The sequence below is a fragment of the Cavia porcellus genome, unplaced genomic scaffold (assembly GCF_034190915.1).
Source record: "Cavia porcellus strain 051 isolate PalLab524CR breed Dunkin Hartley unplaced genomic scaffold, mCavPor4.1 scaffold_16, whole genome shotgun sequence".
Lineage (NCBI taxonomy): Eukaryota > Metazoa > Chordata > Mammalia > Rodentia > Caviidae > Cavia > Cavia porcellus.
In genome coordinates, this window is record NW_026947499.1 from 614,151 (window position 1) to 632,652 (window position 18,502).

Genomic DNA, 18,502 nt, shown 5'->3' on the forward strand with positions numbered 1-18,502 from the left:
CCATGTGCTGGCCTGGGAGTAGGGGACAGCACCAAGACACCCAAGTGTGCCCATCTTTGTAACGAGACTTCTCTGCATGCTGCCGTGGGTCCCATGAAAAGACCTACACTGTGGCTGGCACTGTCACCTGAGACACAGCCGCACCCTGTGGCTGGACGAGAGGCACGTGAGAGCAGCAGCGTTGTCCTGGGAAAGCCACTGGGCAACAGGACAGGTAGAGGGTGACGGGGTAGCCCAAGGCCACCTGCCTGGGTCTGCACCAAGCCACTGCCTACCTCCGCCCCTGGCTGATCACTGAACACATCATGCCTATGTCACTGGCTGGCAGCTGTGACGACAGTTTCCACAACACAGCCAGAGCCCAGCTAGTGTTTTCTTCCTCCTAGTCTGTTGCCTTGCTCTTCAACGATAGCACCGTCTTTCCAGTGTGTAGGCTCCTCTGGATAGCCGAGGGCTATGGGACCAGGGCAGACAGGACAGGGAACTGGCCCAGGGTAGCAGCTTGCCAGGAAGGTGGTGCCAGGGGATGGCAGCCACGTCCGCACTCTGTGGGATGCCTTGGGGCCAGGCTATGGCCCATCAGTGGCATCATGCAGCCTGCTGTGACTATTCTTTAACTTGGATGCAGGCTCAGTGTGCCCTGTGTACAAGTGAGTGCTTCCATAGTTACAAAGGAGAGACAAGGGCACTAGATTTAGAGAAAGCCATGGCTAAGAGCCAGGTGGTAGACTACAGCCAGGCAAGGCTGTTGCAGAGGGGCAAGGATGGGGTCTGCAGACTACGCCAGCCAAGGCCAAATGGGTGGGCAGGGAGAGAGAAGGGGCCATGGGTCAGACCTCGAGGACAGAGCCAGCCCTTTACACATGGCCCAGGCTGGCTCCAAGGTACCAGGAGACAGGGCAAGTGGGTCTCTCAGTGACCTCCTGTGAGGCCAGTGAGCCCATCTGTCCCTAGCAGCATGCTCTTGTTGCCCCGAGCCTGCGGACTCCATGTGGGAGGAAGGCTTAGGGCTGATTTCTGTCCCCTCCCAGCACAGCTGCTGCTCAACTGTCACCCAGGATGGGCATCCCTGCCCGCCAAAGGCAATCAAGGTCACTGAAGCCACAAGCCTGAGGGAACAGTACACAGATGCCCAAGTGCCAAGCTACCCCTCTGCCCGTCAGCTACTGCTACCAGCTGGCATGGTTTTGGGCACCAAGTCCTGAAGGACCCAGGACCAGCCTGCATGGGCTAAGCGTCAGCTCAGTAGGGGAGAAGATGAAACGGGTGGGAGGTACTGAGGAACCGAGCCCACATGCTCATCAGAGAACCACGGCCCAGAGTGGGCATGGGGCCGTCCAGGACCAGACCCCACATGTGGCTACAGCCTACGTGCTTCCCAGTTATGCCTGGCTCACAGGGATGGCTCTGTCCCAGAAGCAGGACAGCCCTGCTCTGAATGTACAAAGGCAAAAGGCAGGTACAGGCAGGGCCAGAAACAGGGTTCCAGAGGTCTAGGAAGACATGAGTTTGTTCCAGAATGGTAGGAAGCCTCTGTGGGTCACTGCCAGGCAGCACAAGGGAGTTGAGAGCCAAGTTTACCCTACCTCTCCTGGGAGAGTAGCTCTACATGCCTCTGAAGAGAAATCTGGAGGAGGACAGTCCAGGGTCAGCAGGTCACCAAGGGGGCTGCCCTGCTGTTACCCTAGGTCACCCTCCTTGCCTACTCTGCCACATAGCTCCTGGGGACCTGCACGTGGCCGTGCCAGTCTGGAGTACATCACCGCCCTGGGTGTTAGGTGGTTGGGGCATACGTGTGTGGCTGAGAGTGAGGCCTGTGGATGTGGGGAGCAGCCAGGGGCAAGGCCAGGCCTTGCGGGGGACACAGGCAGGTGAGGCCAGAGCAGCATTGAGGGTCCCTGTGGCACTCTGGCTTGCACCAGGGGTGAGAGCTGTGTGCAAGAAGATGTGGAGCAGAGTGGAGTGGGACCCAGGAAAGGAGCTCTGCCCTCCAGGGTGCACTGAGTTGAGTTCCAGTCCTGCCTGCCACTTAGAAGCAGGGTAGGCCTGGAAAATGCCTTCCCCAGTACCTCAGTTTCCCCATCTATGGCATGGGGACAACACAGCCCCCTCTGTGGAGCTACCACAGTATGCATAGCCCTGGAGCTGTGCCTGGCACTCAGGAAACACCTGTGTACCCTCCTGCTTCTGCCAAGCAGTCCTCATACAACTTGCTCATTTAAGTCCAAGGCTCTGGGCATAAGGCCAAGGCTTCGAGCAGCACTGCCCCATAAACAAGGCCCAGGTCTCAACTCACACAGCTGCTCAGCTCCTCTGGCCACACAGCCAACATCACGCTCTCATGAGCATGCAGCTGATGCAAGGGCATGGGCACCACCACCGGCTCCTAGAGGATGGGCCATGATTGTGGCCCATAAGCAGCCCAAGGGACAGTGCTTGTCCCCCAAAACTGGCACAGTTTCTCCAAGTAAAAACTGGAGGGAAGGTTGCCAAAACTGGAGGCCAGACTGCCAGGGTCCACAAGCACACACTGCTCACATGCTGCAGCCAAAAAGGTGACCCTGACCACAGCTTTGAGGGTACGTATGTGTCTCCCCCACCCAGCTTTCCTAGCAAACACAGAAGCCTCCTGGTGGACCGAACGAAGCCAGCAAGTCCCTAACCCATTCTCCTCCTTTAACTACCTAGGCAGAGCAAGATTCCTCAAAGAATTGTTTCCCAAATGTTGCAGACCCCAGCTCCCAAAGGAGAAGGTTCCTGGATGCCCTTGGGCCCATCCACCTTCCTCAGTCACCCCCACCCCTCCTGCCAAGCTTTGCCAGTTCTCTGTTCTCCCTGGCGAGGGCCTGCCCCCTCCTCACTGTGCTGGGCTCCCGCCTCAGCCCGAGAAGTTCCACAGAAGCCCGCCAACCTCTAAGACAGCCCCTCTCTGCCTTCCTGACGCTCCTGGGTGATGGGCATGTGGGTGCATCCCCAGGGCTGGCCAGGGTGTGACGAGCAGCTGACACTCCATAGTGGCTTAAGTAGGGAATGAAGCACACAGGGCAGCCAGGCTGTCCTGAACACAGCAAGAGCACCTGGGCAGCGCAGCAGAAGTCTGGCTGGGAGAGGGTAGCTGCCCCAAGGAGGTACCCTTAGGAAACATGAGAGGTGCAGATTCCTGTCATGCCTGGCAGGGTGGCGGACTGAAGAGGAGCGTCTGACTCTCCACCTCTTCAGATGCTGCATATCCAAGCCAAGCTCTGCAGAGCTGAGGCCCCAAGACCTGCCTCAGAGGCAGTAAAGCAGGAGAGGGGCAGGGATCAATCACTTTGCTCTCCTTGCTGGGCTAAGCAAGCACCTAGTCTTCAGCACCAGGGTGCCAGGGGACTTCCCAAGATCAAGAGAAGAGGCCAACAAGCAGGGTGACCTGTGGATGGGCCAAGCCCCTGTGTGTGACTGTGGATCTGCAGGCTGGGCTCACGGCGGATCCTTGCAGCTGCTGCCCTATCAGAATGTTCTGAGCAAGGCCACATCCTCACATACTCCCTCAGGCTGCCCAGTCCCATCAGAGTCCTCATGACCCACACCTCACTGTATGACCCACATTCCATTCACGAGGGTCCAGGAAGTGGAAGGCCCACCTGAGGTAGCCAGCCAGGGCGGAGGATGGAGGGCAGCCTGGGCCCTTCTAGCCCAGCCTTGGGCCTGGATTAACTGGTGCCCAGTGACCAGGGTTGGATATCAGGACCTGAAGATTCTGTCCTCCACAATTTGAGGAGGCACAGTATCTGGCACCACTTAATTCCAAAACACAGGCGAGATGGGAAAGTTCTTTCCATCTCCATCTCCCCGAAATTCAGTCAGCTGAACAGGACAGCATGGGCTGCCCTTACCAGGATGTGGTGGTGAACTGTTCTCCATGGTGAGCAGTCCACAGACTCCAGCACAAGGCCGAGCACAGTGACAGTACAGGACAGCTCTGTGTCCAGGGCCCAGGAATGGAGTCCAGGCAGATGCTTACACTGGGGCTGGGGACAGCAGGGAGGGAAGGGACGCCGATGTTCATGCACAGTGCCTCCACCCCCAGATGTGGAAGAACTACAACACAGTGAGACTCCAAATGGAACCAAGCACAGCAGGGAGAAGAGCAGTAATGTCAGGGTTCCTCAAAGAAGCCAGAAGAATCCACCAGAACCCTCAGAAAGTCACCTCAGTGGAACTAACATACTAGACAAGGGCTTTCTCCTGGGAACCACCACCAATTAGAAAACAAAGGGAAACAAAGTTTCCACCCCTGTAACAGAATCAGAGGCAAACACAGAAATCCTCATCTGGGAACACCAGCAACTCCCCAGTCTCAGGCAGGGGCAAGCCTGCAGCCCCCACGGAGGAGAGCCCAGCCTGCACCTCTGTGGCAGGGGAGCGGCATCCATGAACTAGACAAACCCTTGGAAGACAGGGTGGGGTGGCCTGCCAGGAGACAAGGCCAGACCGTAAGGCCTGGGGCAGGTGGCCAGGCTCCCTGTTGGGTACTCCTGGCTGGGGCACAGAATATGAGAGAACCACTCCAGAAAGAGGCCCAGAGTAAAGACCAACCAGCAGGAGTGGGGGACCCAGATGGGCAGGTATGGCTACAGGAAAGCCTGGAAGATCTGAGCCAAGAAATGAAGGCCTCAAAGCTGGAGGGGCACACAAGCAGGGGCCCCAGAGCTGCAGGGGGTGGTCAAGGCTGCCCAGGGTGTGAACGTTGAAATAAGCTGCAGGACCAGGAGTTGCTTCTGTATCCTGTGCCCCTTGACCTCTGTGGAGGGATCAGCTGCACCCCACCACTATGAGACCCTCTGGGAGGGACAAAGTCAGCACTGCCTCTGGACAGCTCGATGTGTCCTGGGCAGGTCTCAGTACTGCAGGTAAAGACTGACCCTATTCGGGCCTCAGCTGCCTCATCTGATGAGCAACAGGTACTGAGGATGAGGTGCTCTGGGCAGGAGGCTCAGACTCCCCAGTGAAACACACTTCAGCCCCCTTTCTTGTCCCTCCAGGATGGGATGACTAGGCCCAAGGATATGGACCCCTGAGAATAGGACTAAAGTAGAGGTCCAAAGTGATACCATCACTACTGCTGCGGACAGCACAGGATGGGCCCTGTCCTAGTTCCCTACATACTTGCTAACACTGCCACCCACACCCTTGCACCCTGGGGCCTTGGACCAGGCTGTAAAGCCCCCGTTCATCCCAGTAAGGCTCACAGAGTCCACTAGCTGAACCCTGGTGCACCCGAGACCCTGCACTTCCACTTGGGCTAACTAACACTGTGCAGGAGTCTGTCTGCTGCTAGGATGGCTCAGCTCCTTCAGCAGTGTTTTCCTTTCCACCCTTATCCATCTCTGGTACAATCCACAGATAAGACAAAGAACTGTCCCGTAGATGGCACATCTGTGTCTGGCTATAAGTCTACTGTAATGAATGAGCCCCTCTTCTGTGCAGACACCATAGCAGTATCTGGCTATGTCTCTACTGTAAGGATCACCACCCCAGCTGTGTAGGTGGCACATCTGCATCTGGGTATCTTCAGTGTGAGGAACACACCCCCTCCCGTGTAGCTGTTGTACCTGTGACTGGCCATGCCTCTGCTGTGAGAAACACATTGCCTTCTTGTAGACAGCACACCTGTGTCTGGCTAGATCTACAACCCTCTCTCCTACTATATAGATGGTATACCTATAACTGACTATGATTCCAATCAATCAGAGGAATAAGTCTCTTCTATATAGATAGCACACCTGGGTCTGGCTATGTCTCCAGAGCTCCAGAAAGATCTGATAACTGTGTGTGGAGGGGTGTGAACTATGGTTGAAACTGCAGCACCCACCTTTCCACAGGGCTGGACTTTTGAAACAGGTAAAGTGATTTGCTTTTTTAAATAAGTAAGCTAACATCAACAACAAAAATCATCTATAGATGCCAAGCCAGATGGTCTCCGCCTGTGCCTAGAAGCATACCTGCCCAGGTAGGTCTGGCCCCAGCTGCACAGCACAAAATCCTGTGGCCAAGAGTTCTCCTGAAGCCGAGGGTGCAGGGCCACCCCTCTCCAGGGAAGGTATGCAAGTCTGCTCAGGAAGCTGGCCTCGGCCACCTCCTGGGAGATACAAGGACCAGTACAACCCGTTCTGTGGCCTGAGGGCAGCTGCTTATGTCCGACCCACCGCTGGACCCTGCCTGTGGCCCACATCCCCAGACAGAGCGGGCAGCCAGCTCCTGATCCTTACCACAGTACTGCCCATGGGGGTCTCCAGTCACTGCTGCTCAGTGTGATCAGACAGAGCGCTCACAGGGAACATGGCAATGCAGAGCCACCTCCCAAATCCCCCAAGTGTTCCTGCTTCCTTGGATTCCCCGACCACGTTGAGAAACAGAAAGTCTAAGGAGACCGGGTTTGGGTTTGCAGAGCCCTGCCCCCTCGGCCCTCCTGCACCCTTCAGCTCTGCACAGACCTCTGCAGATCATTACCAGCCACTCTGCCCTCCTCAGCTGACAACCACTCAGCCACTGGGGAGTAGCTACTGCTCCCCCCAGGCACACAAGAGCCAGGGGCCACTTCCTGCCAGGGGCAAACACAGTTGCACAGAAGGGTGGAAGAGCTGCCAGCGACAGGGACTGGAGCAGGGCCTGCACCGACATCCTATGGGCAAGGTGTGGTACCCTCTTCTGCTTAAAAGACACACTTTATAGGTCTTGCCGCTGTGCCTGATATTATATGGGCTTTTCTGACCCACATGCCATGTCACTAACATTCCCTGAGGACCTGAGGGAGGAACCAGCTCCCAAGCCTAGAGTGGAGTGACTGTAAGCACACAGGTAGCAGGAGGCAGGGTAGGCTCTGCCTCTGGGCTGAGATCCTGTGGACCCTGGACCTGGGATCTCTCTCCCTGTGAGGGACCCAAGGGCGCCTGCAGAACAATGACCACACTTAGACTGCAGGCTGGTATTGGCTCTCTGGCTGTGTGCCTCACACCGGGTGGGTGTACTGTACCTCAGTGTTCCCATCTACAAAGTGGAGCCATTGGCCTTCCTTGAGGTTACCTGAGTGAAGAATTCATGTCTGTACCAAAATGTTTAACAGATATTGTGAAATAGCAAGAAAATGTTCTAATGGTTAAGGGAACTAGGGAGGAGGAGGGAGGGGAAAGGAAGGAAGGCAAAATAAAAAAAAACTAGAAGGAAAAAATGAAAACAAAGCTTTTGTAAACAGGGAGGGAAGAGGGATTAAAGGGAGAATAGAGGAATGGGGAGTAGACATATCATGTACAGGTACAAATTCCCTATGATGAATGTGATCATTATACATTCTGTAACTGTATCAGTGAACAATTAAGAACACAGAATTCATGCCCGTAAAGATAGTCTGGCAGGCTGAATATTCACTAAGCCACTTGCCACCATCAACATCATCATGAGGTATCTGAACTCCAGGGAAATCCACTGCACTTCCGCAGGAAACATGACCAACTCAGACCCTTCTGGGAGATCTAGAGTCTGAGCTGCTGAGCCCTGTACTTTCCTAGACAGACTCAGAAGGGCAGAGGTGACAAAGGTCAGCCCAGAGGGCCCAGGAGTCAGGTGACTGACTTTCTTAGTGATCTGGTAGGGCAGGTTGAAACCAGCACAAGCCCCTAAACCCACTGCCTGTGACACCCCAGAGGAAGGGAAAGGTGGAGCCTTTAGCCCAAGAGGCTCATGGGCTTCCTCCTCCTCAGTGCACTGTGACCTCAGGCAGTAGCAGCAGCTCCTCCCTCCCTCTGTACACAATGCTCTCCACTGAGCTCTGCCCTAGGCACTGGTGGCCTGAAGGGGCCATAGGCACAAACGCAGTGCCTCATCTCCACCAGCTTACAAGCTTGAAGGGGCAGAAGCTGAGGGGAACCAGTCACAAGAAAGTCACAGGTGGAGATGACCCACGCAGCAGAGGCAGCAGAGCAGGGGGGCCTGACAACTGGGTAGCAGGCTGGCCCTTCAGCCAAGTCCATAGTGACAGAACCACCATGTGAAGCAGAGGACAGGGTAAGGGTGCCGGCCAGGGCTGGGGTGTCAGTTCCCCTCCTGGGCCAGGAAGGTGAACAGACCACCACTATACAGACAGAATGCAGCAAACCTGCCACTACACACCCAGGGTAAAACCTCACACCAGCGCCTGATCCAGAGGCTGCCAGCAGAGCCCACTTCCCTTTTCCCAAAGCCTAGCCTCTGACATGGGGGTCCCATGGCTACCAGTGATGCCTGCAACCCGAAGTCCAGCAGACGAAAAGCCCTCAGAGGAAATGCTGCATGACGCTCACCTAGTTGGAGGTCTCTCAGTTCTTGGGACCATTCGCCCTCCTCATCCCCAGCACGAGGCCAGCATTTCCAACCAGGAGAATTTGATAGACTGGAGCTTCCTACTCACCTCTCCTTTCCTTCTCTAATCACCTGCCTCCAGGCGAGAAGGGCAATATTTGCTGTGTAAACACTGTCTGGGATAGTTCGCCTAGACAGGCAGTACTTTTTTTGGCTAACCTACTACCTCTGGGGCCAGCAGCCTTCACCAAGAGTAGTCACTCGGGCTTGACTCCTCTCTGCTCTAAGAACCCCAAAGAGGAAGGTGATCGGGAGGAACTCAGTGTTCACACTGTCGCCGCCTCCCAAAGCTCAGGTTCACTGGCCCTGGGGGTAGCACGCAGACCCCTCCCTCCGGATCCCACACGGCTGGGTCCGGGTCTGGGGTGTGGGTCTCCGGCGCCCACCCACCTCCAGCGCCTCCAGCGTGCTGAAGCTGGCGATGGCGAAGCCGTCGATGACCTCCTCCTCCTGCGAGCTGGACTCGCGGCGGCGACGGCGCGGGGGGCGCGGGGGCGGCGCGCCGCGCAGGCCTGCGTTCTCCTTGCCCGGGCTAGGCTCGGGCTCGTCGCCGGACGACGGGCTGTGCGCGCGGGCTTCGCGGGCGGCCTCTCGGCGCCGGCCGCGGTCCCGCAGCGCTCGTGAGCGCCGGCTCGGCCGGACCTTGGCCTCCATGGCGGTGCCGCGCGCGGTGACCTTGGTGCCGCCGCCTGCTATGCCGTGCCACCGGGTTGCGAGGGCGCCGCGCGGGCTCGGGGCCGGGCCGGGCCGGGCATGCCGGGCGCGGGCGCTCAGCACCGGATCTGCGCGGCCTGGGACCCCCGGCCCGGGCCCGGCGCACGGGCGGGGCGGCTGGCGCTCAGCGGCCCAGGACCGGGCCCCCGGGAGCGCGCCTCATGGCGAACGGCAGCGGCGGGCGGCGGCAGCGGCGGGCGACCGAGCTTGAGGTGCAGGGCTCGGAGCGCCGGGCTCGAGAGGCGGCGGGACAGCAGCGGGCCCGAGCAGATAACAACTGACGCACTTCCGCCCAGCGGGAGCGCCAGAGGAAGTGGGCGCTGCCGCGGAAACCCGCCACGCCCAGACCACGCCCCACAGGGCCCCGCCTTGTGCCCTGAGCCCCGCCCCCTCGTGGTAGGCCGAACTCCTCTTCGCCTCGCCCCACAGGCTGGGCTGAGCCACACGAGGCCCCGCCCTTCCCTCCAGATCCCGCCCACTATGGGTTGTGCTCCGCCAAGCCACGCCTCATACTGGCTGAGTCCGCACCTCCCTAGTCCATCTGAGTCCCGCCCCCTCGACTCAGCCCCGCCCCACAGGCCTATCTGCCCCATCAGGCCTGGTCTGTCCTCCAGGCCCCGCCTCCCTCGCGCGGCTCTAGTAGCCACGCCCTCCACAGGCCCCGCCCCGTCTAGGCTCCCTGCCGCCATTCACGTGGGCGGTGCGTGGCTTTGGGGAGGCCCAGCCCAGCCCGCCGCCCCACGGGACTCTGTGTGAGCACGTGCGCGGGGTCTGCCAGAAGGAGCAGTCCCCCCAAAAGCATCCGCGATCCGTGAGGATCCCAGCCCCCAACCCCCAGGGTGGACCCCTCGTGCCCACGCAGTGGCCCTTGACTTCCTCATCCTTGTCCGGCTGTCAAGGGCCGGTGAGGAAGAAAGCTGTCCCCCCTTGATTGGAAGCCAGAAGATGCAGGCCCTTCCTGGAGCGGCCGCCGCACCCCGTGGGGCCTGCCTTCGGGGTCCCTTCTGGCCTGGAAAGTTTGGGAGGTGTGGGGTTATGAGAGGAGGGCGCAGTTTCGGAGGGAGGGCTCAGAGAAGCCCTGAGGGCTGAGAGGGACTTGGCTCGGGGTCAGAGGTCAGGTGGAGCCTGACCCCTACCAGGGCAGAGCAGTGGCCTCCCAGGGTTCAGCTCGCTGACTCTGACCCACTCACCCGGAGCTGGTCTGGAGCTCAGTGTCCTCTGTGCCTGCGGGTTCGTCACTGACGCAGTCTGACCCTAGTGGAAGTGGGGCATGCAGGTGCAGGCAAGCAGAGTGGGTCTTTCCTGGGGGGCCCTGGGTTTGTGGCCACCTTCCTCTGGGCAGGACTCTGTGCAATAAACAACCTGCACGACTGTAGGTGGCCACCCTGCCCCAAGCCCCCAGTTGTGCCGCTGTGCAGGTGCGTGTCCACTGATACAGCCAGGCCTGGGCCTGGGTGAGGATCCAGATGGGTCCTGAGCGGGGGTTTTGGGCCCTGACCACTCTTCCCAAGGGCTGAATCCCTGCCCCTCGCAGGGCTGCATGCGCCCAGTCCCGACATTGCTTGGTGTGGAGGCGAGAGTAGTATAGCAGCCTGTGTGTGTGTTGCTGCCTCCCCGTGATTCCCACCATCTCTGTTGGCTTTCAGGCTTTGGGGACAAAGAGCATTTTTTTCTTTCTTTTGTTTTTGTCTTTTTGAGATAGGATCTCGCTATGCAGCTCAGGCCTTCCTTGAGCTTAATATGTAGACTTGGCTGGCCCTGAACTCAGCCATCCTCCTGCCACAGCCTCCCAAGTGCTGGGATGACAGGTACGCATCCCCACTCCTGGCTGAGAACATTCTCTGGAGCAAAGCTGAGGATGTGGCACATGTGTAAAGGTGCCATGGGTGCCAGCCTGGCTTCAGGGTCCCTCTATCGCCATTCACTGCGTGGCCCTGCTGCTGGCCTCCAGCCTTTGCCGGATAGCCCTGTCCTCAGTGTCCATCCACGCCTGCCCTTCTGGATGCTGAGGGCAGGAACCTTCGGCCAGGGCCCCACACGTGTCCACTTTGCCCCTGCTGCCTCAGCTCCATGAGTTTCTCAGGAAACAGGTCAAGCTGGGCCCAGTGTTACCCCATAATCCCAGTTCCTTGGGAGGCGGAGGCAGGAGAATTGTGAGTTGGAGGTCAGCCAGGGCAACAATGAGACCCTCAGGAAAAAGAAAAAGGAAAGTGGGTTAGACTGCTGTGACTCTGTCTCTCCTATGGGCTGAGGTCCTGGGTGCTGATCCTGGTCCCAGGTCCCTCTGCCCTCTGCTTGCTGTGGGCCTGGCTGCTGGGTACTGGTTCACCTTAGCAACTGGGTGAGGTGGCTGCTGTCCCCGCCTGACCTGGTTCTGCTGTGCTCACTTTCTGGGGCCAGCTGCCCCCTGCCCCGTGTGGCAGAGCGCAGGCTGTGAGCAAAGCTGGGACCCCTCTGACCCTCGTGCTGTCCTTCAGTGTCTCTCTTCTTAGAAGGACACTTGTCACCCTGCTCCTGGGTTCAGAGCCATGGCAGTGAGTGCCTTCTAACTGATTTCATTGCAAGACACTTCCCCTGCATTCCAGGATGCTGAGGTCAGGGCTCCAGCATCCCCCCTTTTGGGGGACACAGTTCAGTACATAATGGTGTCTATAGATTGGATCCTAGGTGCTGAGGAGCTGGGCCTACGTGAGGTGCGGGACCAGAGGGCAACAGTATCAGGACCATCGGGCTTCTAGGGCTGGGGTGGAGACCCATAGCTACTTCCCCAGCCAGGAGGCCTCATGGTGCCACTTCTGCAGCCTCTGCTGGGTCCCCCATCCAGAGTGGGACTGCATAGCCATACAGGCCATTAAGCACTCGGGGCCAGCTGTTACAGGGCTTTGCACTGCGTTGCCTCTGCCATTTCTCCCTGCTGCCCTGTGCCTTATTCTAGTCCGTGTCAAGCCCCAATCCTGCGGGCGGCAGGTGGTGCCTCCGTGGAGTAATTCAAGGGGGGCTCTAAGGAAGGTTCACACAGGAGGGCTGGTGTGGGGAACATGGCCTGGCAACATTCCTGGGGTGACCTGGCAAAGGAGCCGCGAGAGGAGGAAACCATTACAGATGCTACCAAGCATTGCCGTGTCTCCAGTGTGCGACCCCTGTGTCCTTTACCAGGGTGTCACTCCTCTCCATCCATGGCCCGGCGCCTGGAAACAGTGCTGCCCAGGATGGTACAGTGCTGACCTCCGCCCACCCCAAGGTGGGCCCCAGCTTGCTGAGAGCTGGCTGGGCCTGGACCCAGCCAAGGGCACCCTCCTCCCTCTCCTCTCCTTCTCCCCACCCCTCCCCTTCTCCACCCTCCTCCCCTGTCCCTCTCTCCTCCTCCTTCCCCCTTTCCACCTCCACCTTCTCCTTCCCCTCTCCTCCTCTCCCCCATCCCCTGTTCTCCCTTCTATCCCCTTTCCCTCCCTCCCGTCTCCCCTCTCTTCCTCTCTCCTATCTCCCCTTCCCCCCTCCCCTCCCCTCAGCCTTGAAGTGGGCGAGGCTCCCTGCTCTGCTCCCCAGGGTGTTCATGGCTCTACGCCCTTGGCAATGCCCTGGACTCTGAACAGCTGGACATGCGTGCACGGGGACACACACTTGAGGATGTGTAGGTGGACACACAGCAGGCACCTGAGTCTGCATTCCTCCCCGTGTGTCAGTGCCTCTCAGCTCCTGGTGTTGCAGCTCTTGGTGCTGTTTTAGCTTTTGACCTCCCCTTGCAGCACCATGAAGCCAAGGCTCAAAGCCCCGCAGGAACCCTGCTGTCTCTCTAGGCTCTGCTGCCTCCTTTCCTGGACTCCCCCTGGCCTTGGGCTCGGCTGGGCCTCAGACTGCAGTCTCCGTTACCACTGTTTCCTCAGTCTGCACGCAGCAGAGGCCCCTTTGGTGCAGCTCGGCCTCTATGCCGAAGACAGGAATCATCAGCGGGGAGAACCAGGCCTGTGTCAGGATCATCCTGCAGTGGGGTGGCAGGCTGGCAGGGAAGGGCACCGACCCCCCCCCCCAGACCTTTGGAATGGTGACTGCAGGGCAGGGTCTTCTGGAGGTCACAGAGCAGAGCTGTCCAGAGTGGCCGCAGGGATCAGTCTGAGTTTCAGGACTGCTGCAGCCAGGGCCCAGATCTGCTGAAGTGGCCCCAGGATGTCGAGGGCATGAGAAAATGTCATAAACCATTCCTGCTACTGTGAAGGCAGCAGGGCTGAGACCGTGGCTATGTGGCTTCTGGGTTGTCTCTAGAGGAGTCATAGCACTGTTCATGGCCTGTGGGGGTCGGGAAGTTAGGGAATATTGGCCGCAGGCCCCACACTTCCCCGGTCTTTTTCCTTAAGTGAGATTTTTCTGGCTGTTTCTCAGAGGCAGCAAGGCTGGGTCAGGGGACAGGTGTCACAGACCTGCTGGGTCACAGCCTGACTGCGGCTGTCAGGTGAGGGGGGAGGGTTGGTCTCCAGTGGCCTTACACCACTGTTTCTACCTTGAGACCGTCAGTGCATCTCAAAACATGGGTGCATCTCTGTGGGGGGCTATTCTTGAGACCAGCAGGAGGGGAGAGGATCCCTCAAGCACCTGAGATGACTTTGCAGGGAGAAGAGGGCAAGGCGGGCCCAGCGGGGCACTGTGGCCCAGGCATGAGCGCTAAGGCCCATCCCTGTCTGCACTCAAGCCCTGGTTTTCCTCACCAGGGCTGCTGTGTTAGCCCTGGGCAGGACTCACACTCGGGACCCATGGCCATAGCTGGACAGCCATGGCAGCTTGGCAGCCACTTTGTTGGCCTCCTGGAGGCAGTAGGCTGGCCCTGCACACAGATGAGGGGGCCAGGCTTGGGGTAGGTCCTGAGCCAGATTAGAGACATTACCTTGCAAGAGGGTACAACAAGCCATTGAGTTGGCAGGAGAGCCAGGCAGGGTGGCACAGCCCAAGCACCTGTCCCTGGGGTCTGAAGTGTCTGTCCCTTTGGTTCTCCTGGACAGGGCCAGGGACCCCTGATAACACTGCATACCAGGGCTGGGCCTCCGTCTCCTCTGAGGAACGGGATTGACTACCAGATCGGGGGCTGCTGGAGAGTATAAGAGGCACAGGACTAGCCAGGTACCCTGCAAAGTGGGGGAAGGTAGAGATGGAGAGACAGAGAGGGCACAGGGAGACAGGGAGGGAGAGGCAGGGAAGAGGAAATCAGAGGGAAGGGTGAGGGAGCAGATCACCCTGCCATCTTGCCTGCCTGCCTGTGGTCATGTTCCTGTTGGCTGCATCCAGAGTCAGTCAACAGGCAGGAGCTGATGGCTGGCCACTCTGGCCTGTGGTCCCTCCTCAGAGAGCTCTGGATGCCTGTGGCCAGTACGACAGCTGGTGGTCATGTGCTCTGGTATCCAGAGGTGCCTGCAGTTCCAGGCCATGCCCTGGCCCATCAGTGCCCACCTTCCCAGCTCTGCCTGCAGTCACCCTGAATGTCAGCATTGTTCCCTGTCTCTGGTGCTGGGGGCACATGCAGCCCAGCCATGAGGTCCTTTTCCTTCCTACCCAGGGCCCAGAGTCACAGGGTTCTGTGGAACCTCTACCCCCGATCCTACCAGCAGCACCCTGCTATGCTGTCAGGGCCTGGCGGGGATCCCCAGTCACTCCCAGGTAAAGGGAAGACAGCCTGATATGCTGCTGTTTCCCACTGGGCACCTGAGGGGCACCCTGGCTGCCTCATGCTCAGGGAGGTTGGGATAGCTTACCCGTGTCCTTCCTGCACCCCGGTTACCTCGTAGTTGTACTTAGGCCACAGTATCCACCCAACCCTTGCTGCTCCCCAGAAACCTCCCTCATCAAGAGGTCAGGAAGGGACAAGCCTGCTGCTGTCGCCCCAAGGGCCCCAGACCCAAGTGGGCTTGGGGCAGCAGGTAGGGGCTGGGCCACCTGGAGGCTGAGCTGCAGGGGCCTCCTTCTCAGCGTTTCCACAGTGCAGCAGCAGCAGCTGCCATGACACCAGCAGTCCTGGAGCCCTGCACCTGCTACAGACAATCTGCTTAGCCAATCTCAGGTGATGCCGTGGCACAGCTGACCTTGGACCTGTCAGAGGCCTGAGCTCCACTGACCCTGTGTGCTCTGTCACAGTGTTCCTCATACTGCTCGGCTCCCTGGGTGCACAGTCCCCATGCTGCAGCCCAGACCCAGCCCAAATATAGCCTTGCTGGGCTGGAAAATCTGCCTGTGACATACCGCTCTGATAGTGTGGGCTTGGAGGTCCAGGAAATCTACTTGGGATTCTTGTCCCAGATCATGTGAGTACAGTAGGTAAACATGAGGGACTGACTGAGACTGGCAATGTCAGCCCATGATGACCAGCAACAACCAGAGATGGTGGTGGCCAGTCTTGCGAAGAGCCCCCCAGACACAGCAGGAGCTGCCCAAGAGTCCCGATTGCTGCCAAGGAGCTACTGAGAAGCTGACAGAGGTGGTGAGGAACCCCCGAGAGCTGTAATGACTCTGAGAGCTGTGACTCTAAGAGCTGAGAGACTGGCGTCCAGAGCCTGGAGCCACACAGGGAGTGCGCTGTGCCAGTCTGAGATTTCCTTCCAAACTGTGCAAGAGAACCCTGAGCTGATTGGGCAGCAACTGGGGACAGGGCTAGGCTGTAAGGCTTGGTTTCAAACGGGCAGTGTGAGTGGCATGTGGGGCAGGGGAGCGTGTGGAAGGAGGTGTCTGGTGTGAGGTGGAGGGCTGGCTTGTGGGGTGGCGAGTGTGTAAGGGAAGCTGATCAGAGGCCTCTCTTTTTTATCTCCAGTGCAGAGTCAGTTGGATGATGGGGAGCCATTGGAGTGTGTGGAACCCTTGCTGCTGAGCAGGGACCGCTGCTGCCTTAATCCATCACATCTGGTAGCTGAGTCATGTGTGGGGAGTTACTGTCACCTAAGGAAGTCCGTCATTTATAGCTCCAGACAGTTCTGTAAAGTACACACCGTTGGCATTATTACCATCGTTACTATCCCTGACAACATCGTCACCACCGTTGGCACTGTGCCACATCAGTACTGATTATCACTGTTGTCACTTCCCTGGGGTTGTCACCCACCATTGCCATCATCATCATCATCATGACATCTGCACCATCACATCAACATCACCACCTCAGAATCACCGTCGCCACCTCTGTCTCCATCACCACCACTGCCACCGCCATCGCCAATACCATCAGCATCATCAGAATCATCACTACACCATGGGTACCACCATCACCTCAGAATCACCATCACCACCAGCCCTAAATTGTGGTGCTGAGCTTCGCTGGAGGTTTGTCTTCTTTCCAAGCCATGTAAGAAGAGAAAACAAGCCAGCTCTGCATTTGGCAAGAGCAGGTGGGCAGCAGGCCAAGCCTCAAGCTGGTGGTTGGCTGTATTTGTTTTGGCTTGGGTATCTACAGCGGTGGCCTGAGAAGGGGCAAATGATATTTACTCTGCCTGCAGCAGCAGCACCTCAGCAAAGGCTGGGGCCTGGCTGCACCTCCGCCCCTGGACCTGCGTGGTCCTGCCCAGCAACCATGAGCTCCAAAGTATAGTCTTCCTACAAAAGGCTCCAGGGGTAGCTCTGTCCAGGGCCCTGAGACTGCTGAGGGCCCTGGGTGTGCTCAGCAGCAGGGCTAGACCATGAGGGTATGAGCTGGCATGCTGCTGGGTAAACTGAGTTAGGGGATGGGGTGTGTGTGCACCTTGTAGGCCTCTGGGACTGACCTTCAGGGAGGTGAGGTGCTCTTCGTGGCCATATAGGACTGTGGTCTGTCAGGGTGTCCCCAGGACAGGGCTAATGCTGTCGTCCCTCTGCTCACTCATGGACCTCCCCTGTGTGGGCTCAGCTCTGGGCACTGACAGCAGGTAGTGACCAGCAGACCAGGCCCTGCCTGGGAGCTCCCCTTGGGGGCACTCTGGAAAGGGAGGCCCCTCAGTCTCTCCTGACTGTGTCTGGCTGGAAGGATTATTCCTGCCGGGGCACACGAGGCAGATCCCGGCGACCTCTGGTACGAGACTGGGCTCAGTGCGGCTGGTGCAGGCCACCTCTGTGCCAGGAGCCAGTGAGCCCAGGGCCCAAGTGCTCACTTGTGGTGGGAAGGAAGGGCCCTGGGGCACCAGGACCCTTGGTCTCCTGAAGCATCAGGTGGTGCCCTTCATGGCTGTGGAGCCAGCTTCCCTTCCACATGAGTCTTTAAGCAGTAATTTGAAGTGGAAAGGAGAAAACTGATTTTTATGTTTTTAATGGTTCGTTTTCTCTGTAACATTTTGTTATGAAAAGATTTTAAACACATGGAAAGACTGCAGGAATGTTACAGCGCCTGCCACATTTCCACGGCCTGGACCCCGCCGCCCCTCATGTCTGTCTGGCTGCCCAGGGTGCTGGCCCCCCCTTCCACGGAGACCCCCTTCCACGGCATGGAGGCTTGGGGCTGTCCTTGCCCTAGGAGGTGGGGTGGTGACTTTGGCATGGTCACAGCAAGGCCCTGTTCCCATGAGGCCTCGAGTTGGGAGGGCCACGGGCTGAGCCCCGCTCCACCAGTCTCACTTGGGGTGCATTTCAGAGTAAACTGCTGACTTTGGCATTTTTGCTCCTGATTCTTCAGCAGCTTACAATTGACTGACGTCCAGTATTTTTTCACAGGTTTTTTTCAGAGGTGAAATGTAGATGCAAAGTCACACATCTTGAGCATACGGTTTTGTCAGTGCACACACGCATGTGCCTAGGAGTTCTGTCAGAATGAGGCCCACGTCCCCACTCCCAAAAGTTCCACACGCCTCCCCTCTCCTCACAGAGGTGGCGCTGCTCTGTTTGCCTGTCTTTGCCCGTTCCGGGAGATTGTATCAGTCTTGAGTCATTCCTCTCCCTGGGCATTCTTGGGGTCTGCTGTGGGCTTGCAGATTCTGTCTGTTGTGTGAAGGGACTCAGGCTGGTGTCATCACTGGGCTTTGACAGAGCCCGGGGCTTTGTCCAGGTTCTGTTGATCCTGAATGAAGCCTCGGGCTGCACTGTCAGCCATGGCTCACACCTATGCTTGCCATTCCCTGTGGGCATCCCAGGGAGGCCAAGGGCAGCCACGTTCAAGCAGGGCTGGATGGCACAGACAGCAAGGCAGAGCGGCACCTCCTCCTCCCGGGTGATGCTGACCAGGTGACTGGTGGTGGGAGAGGGGGTGGAAGGGCAGAGGTGGTGCAGTGGTCAGGGCCCTGGACGCTGGGGAAGCTGGACAAGGGGTGCTATTTGGAGGATGTCATGGCAGGGCTTGGAAGATGTGCCATGGGGGGAGCATTTGGAGGTGGCAGAGCCCTCTCTGGGGTTACTGTACTGAGACAGGCATCTGAGGAGGGTCTCACATGCCCATGACTCCCACAGTGGGTCTGCTCCTCTGAGGCTGCTCCCTACAACA

At 58.4% G+C, this 18,502-nt stretch overlaps 1 protein-coding gene across 15 annotated transcripts in view; it reads right to left on the bottom strand.

The window, feature by feature from the left end:
* The window catches only part of Fbrsl1 (fibrosin like 1), a 55,778-nt gene extending 46,392 nt beyond the window's left edge, over positions 1-9,386 (bottom strand). For 7 of the 15 annotated variants that reach the window (XR_010039534.1, XM_063225418.1, XM_063225417.1 and 4 more), the window contains exon 1: positions 8,767-9,379. Coding sequence is in view for 14 of the 15 variants with exons in the window: in XM_063225418.1 (XP_063081488.1) it covers positions 8,767-9,030 (264 nt within the window). In the remaining variant the exon portion in view is untranslated. Of the gene's footprint in view, positions 1-8,766 lie in introns of all 15 variants that reach the window. The other 8 variants (XM_063225426.1, XM_063225415.1, XM_063225421.1 and 5 more) reach the window with 4 other exon arrangements.
* Between the last annotated feature and the right edge of the window lie 9,116 nt (positions 9,387-18,502).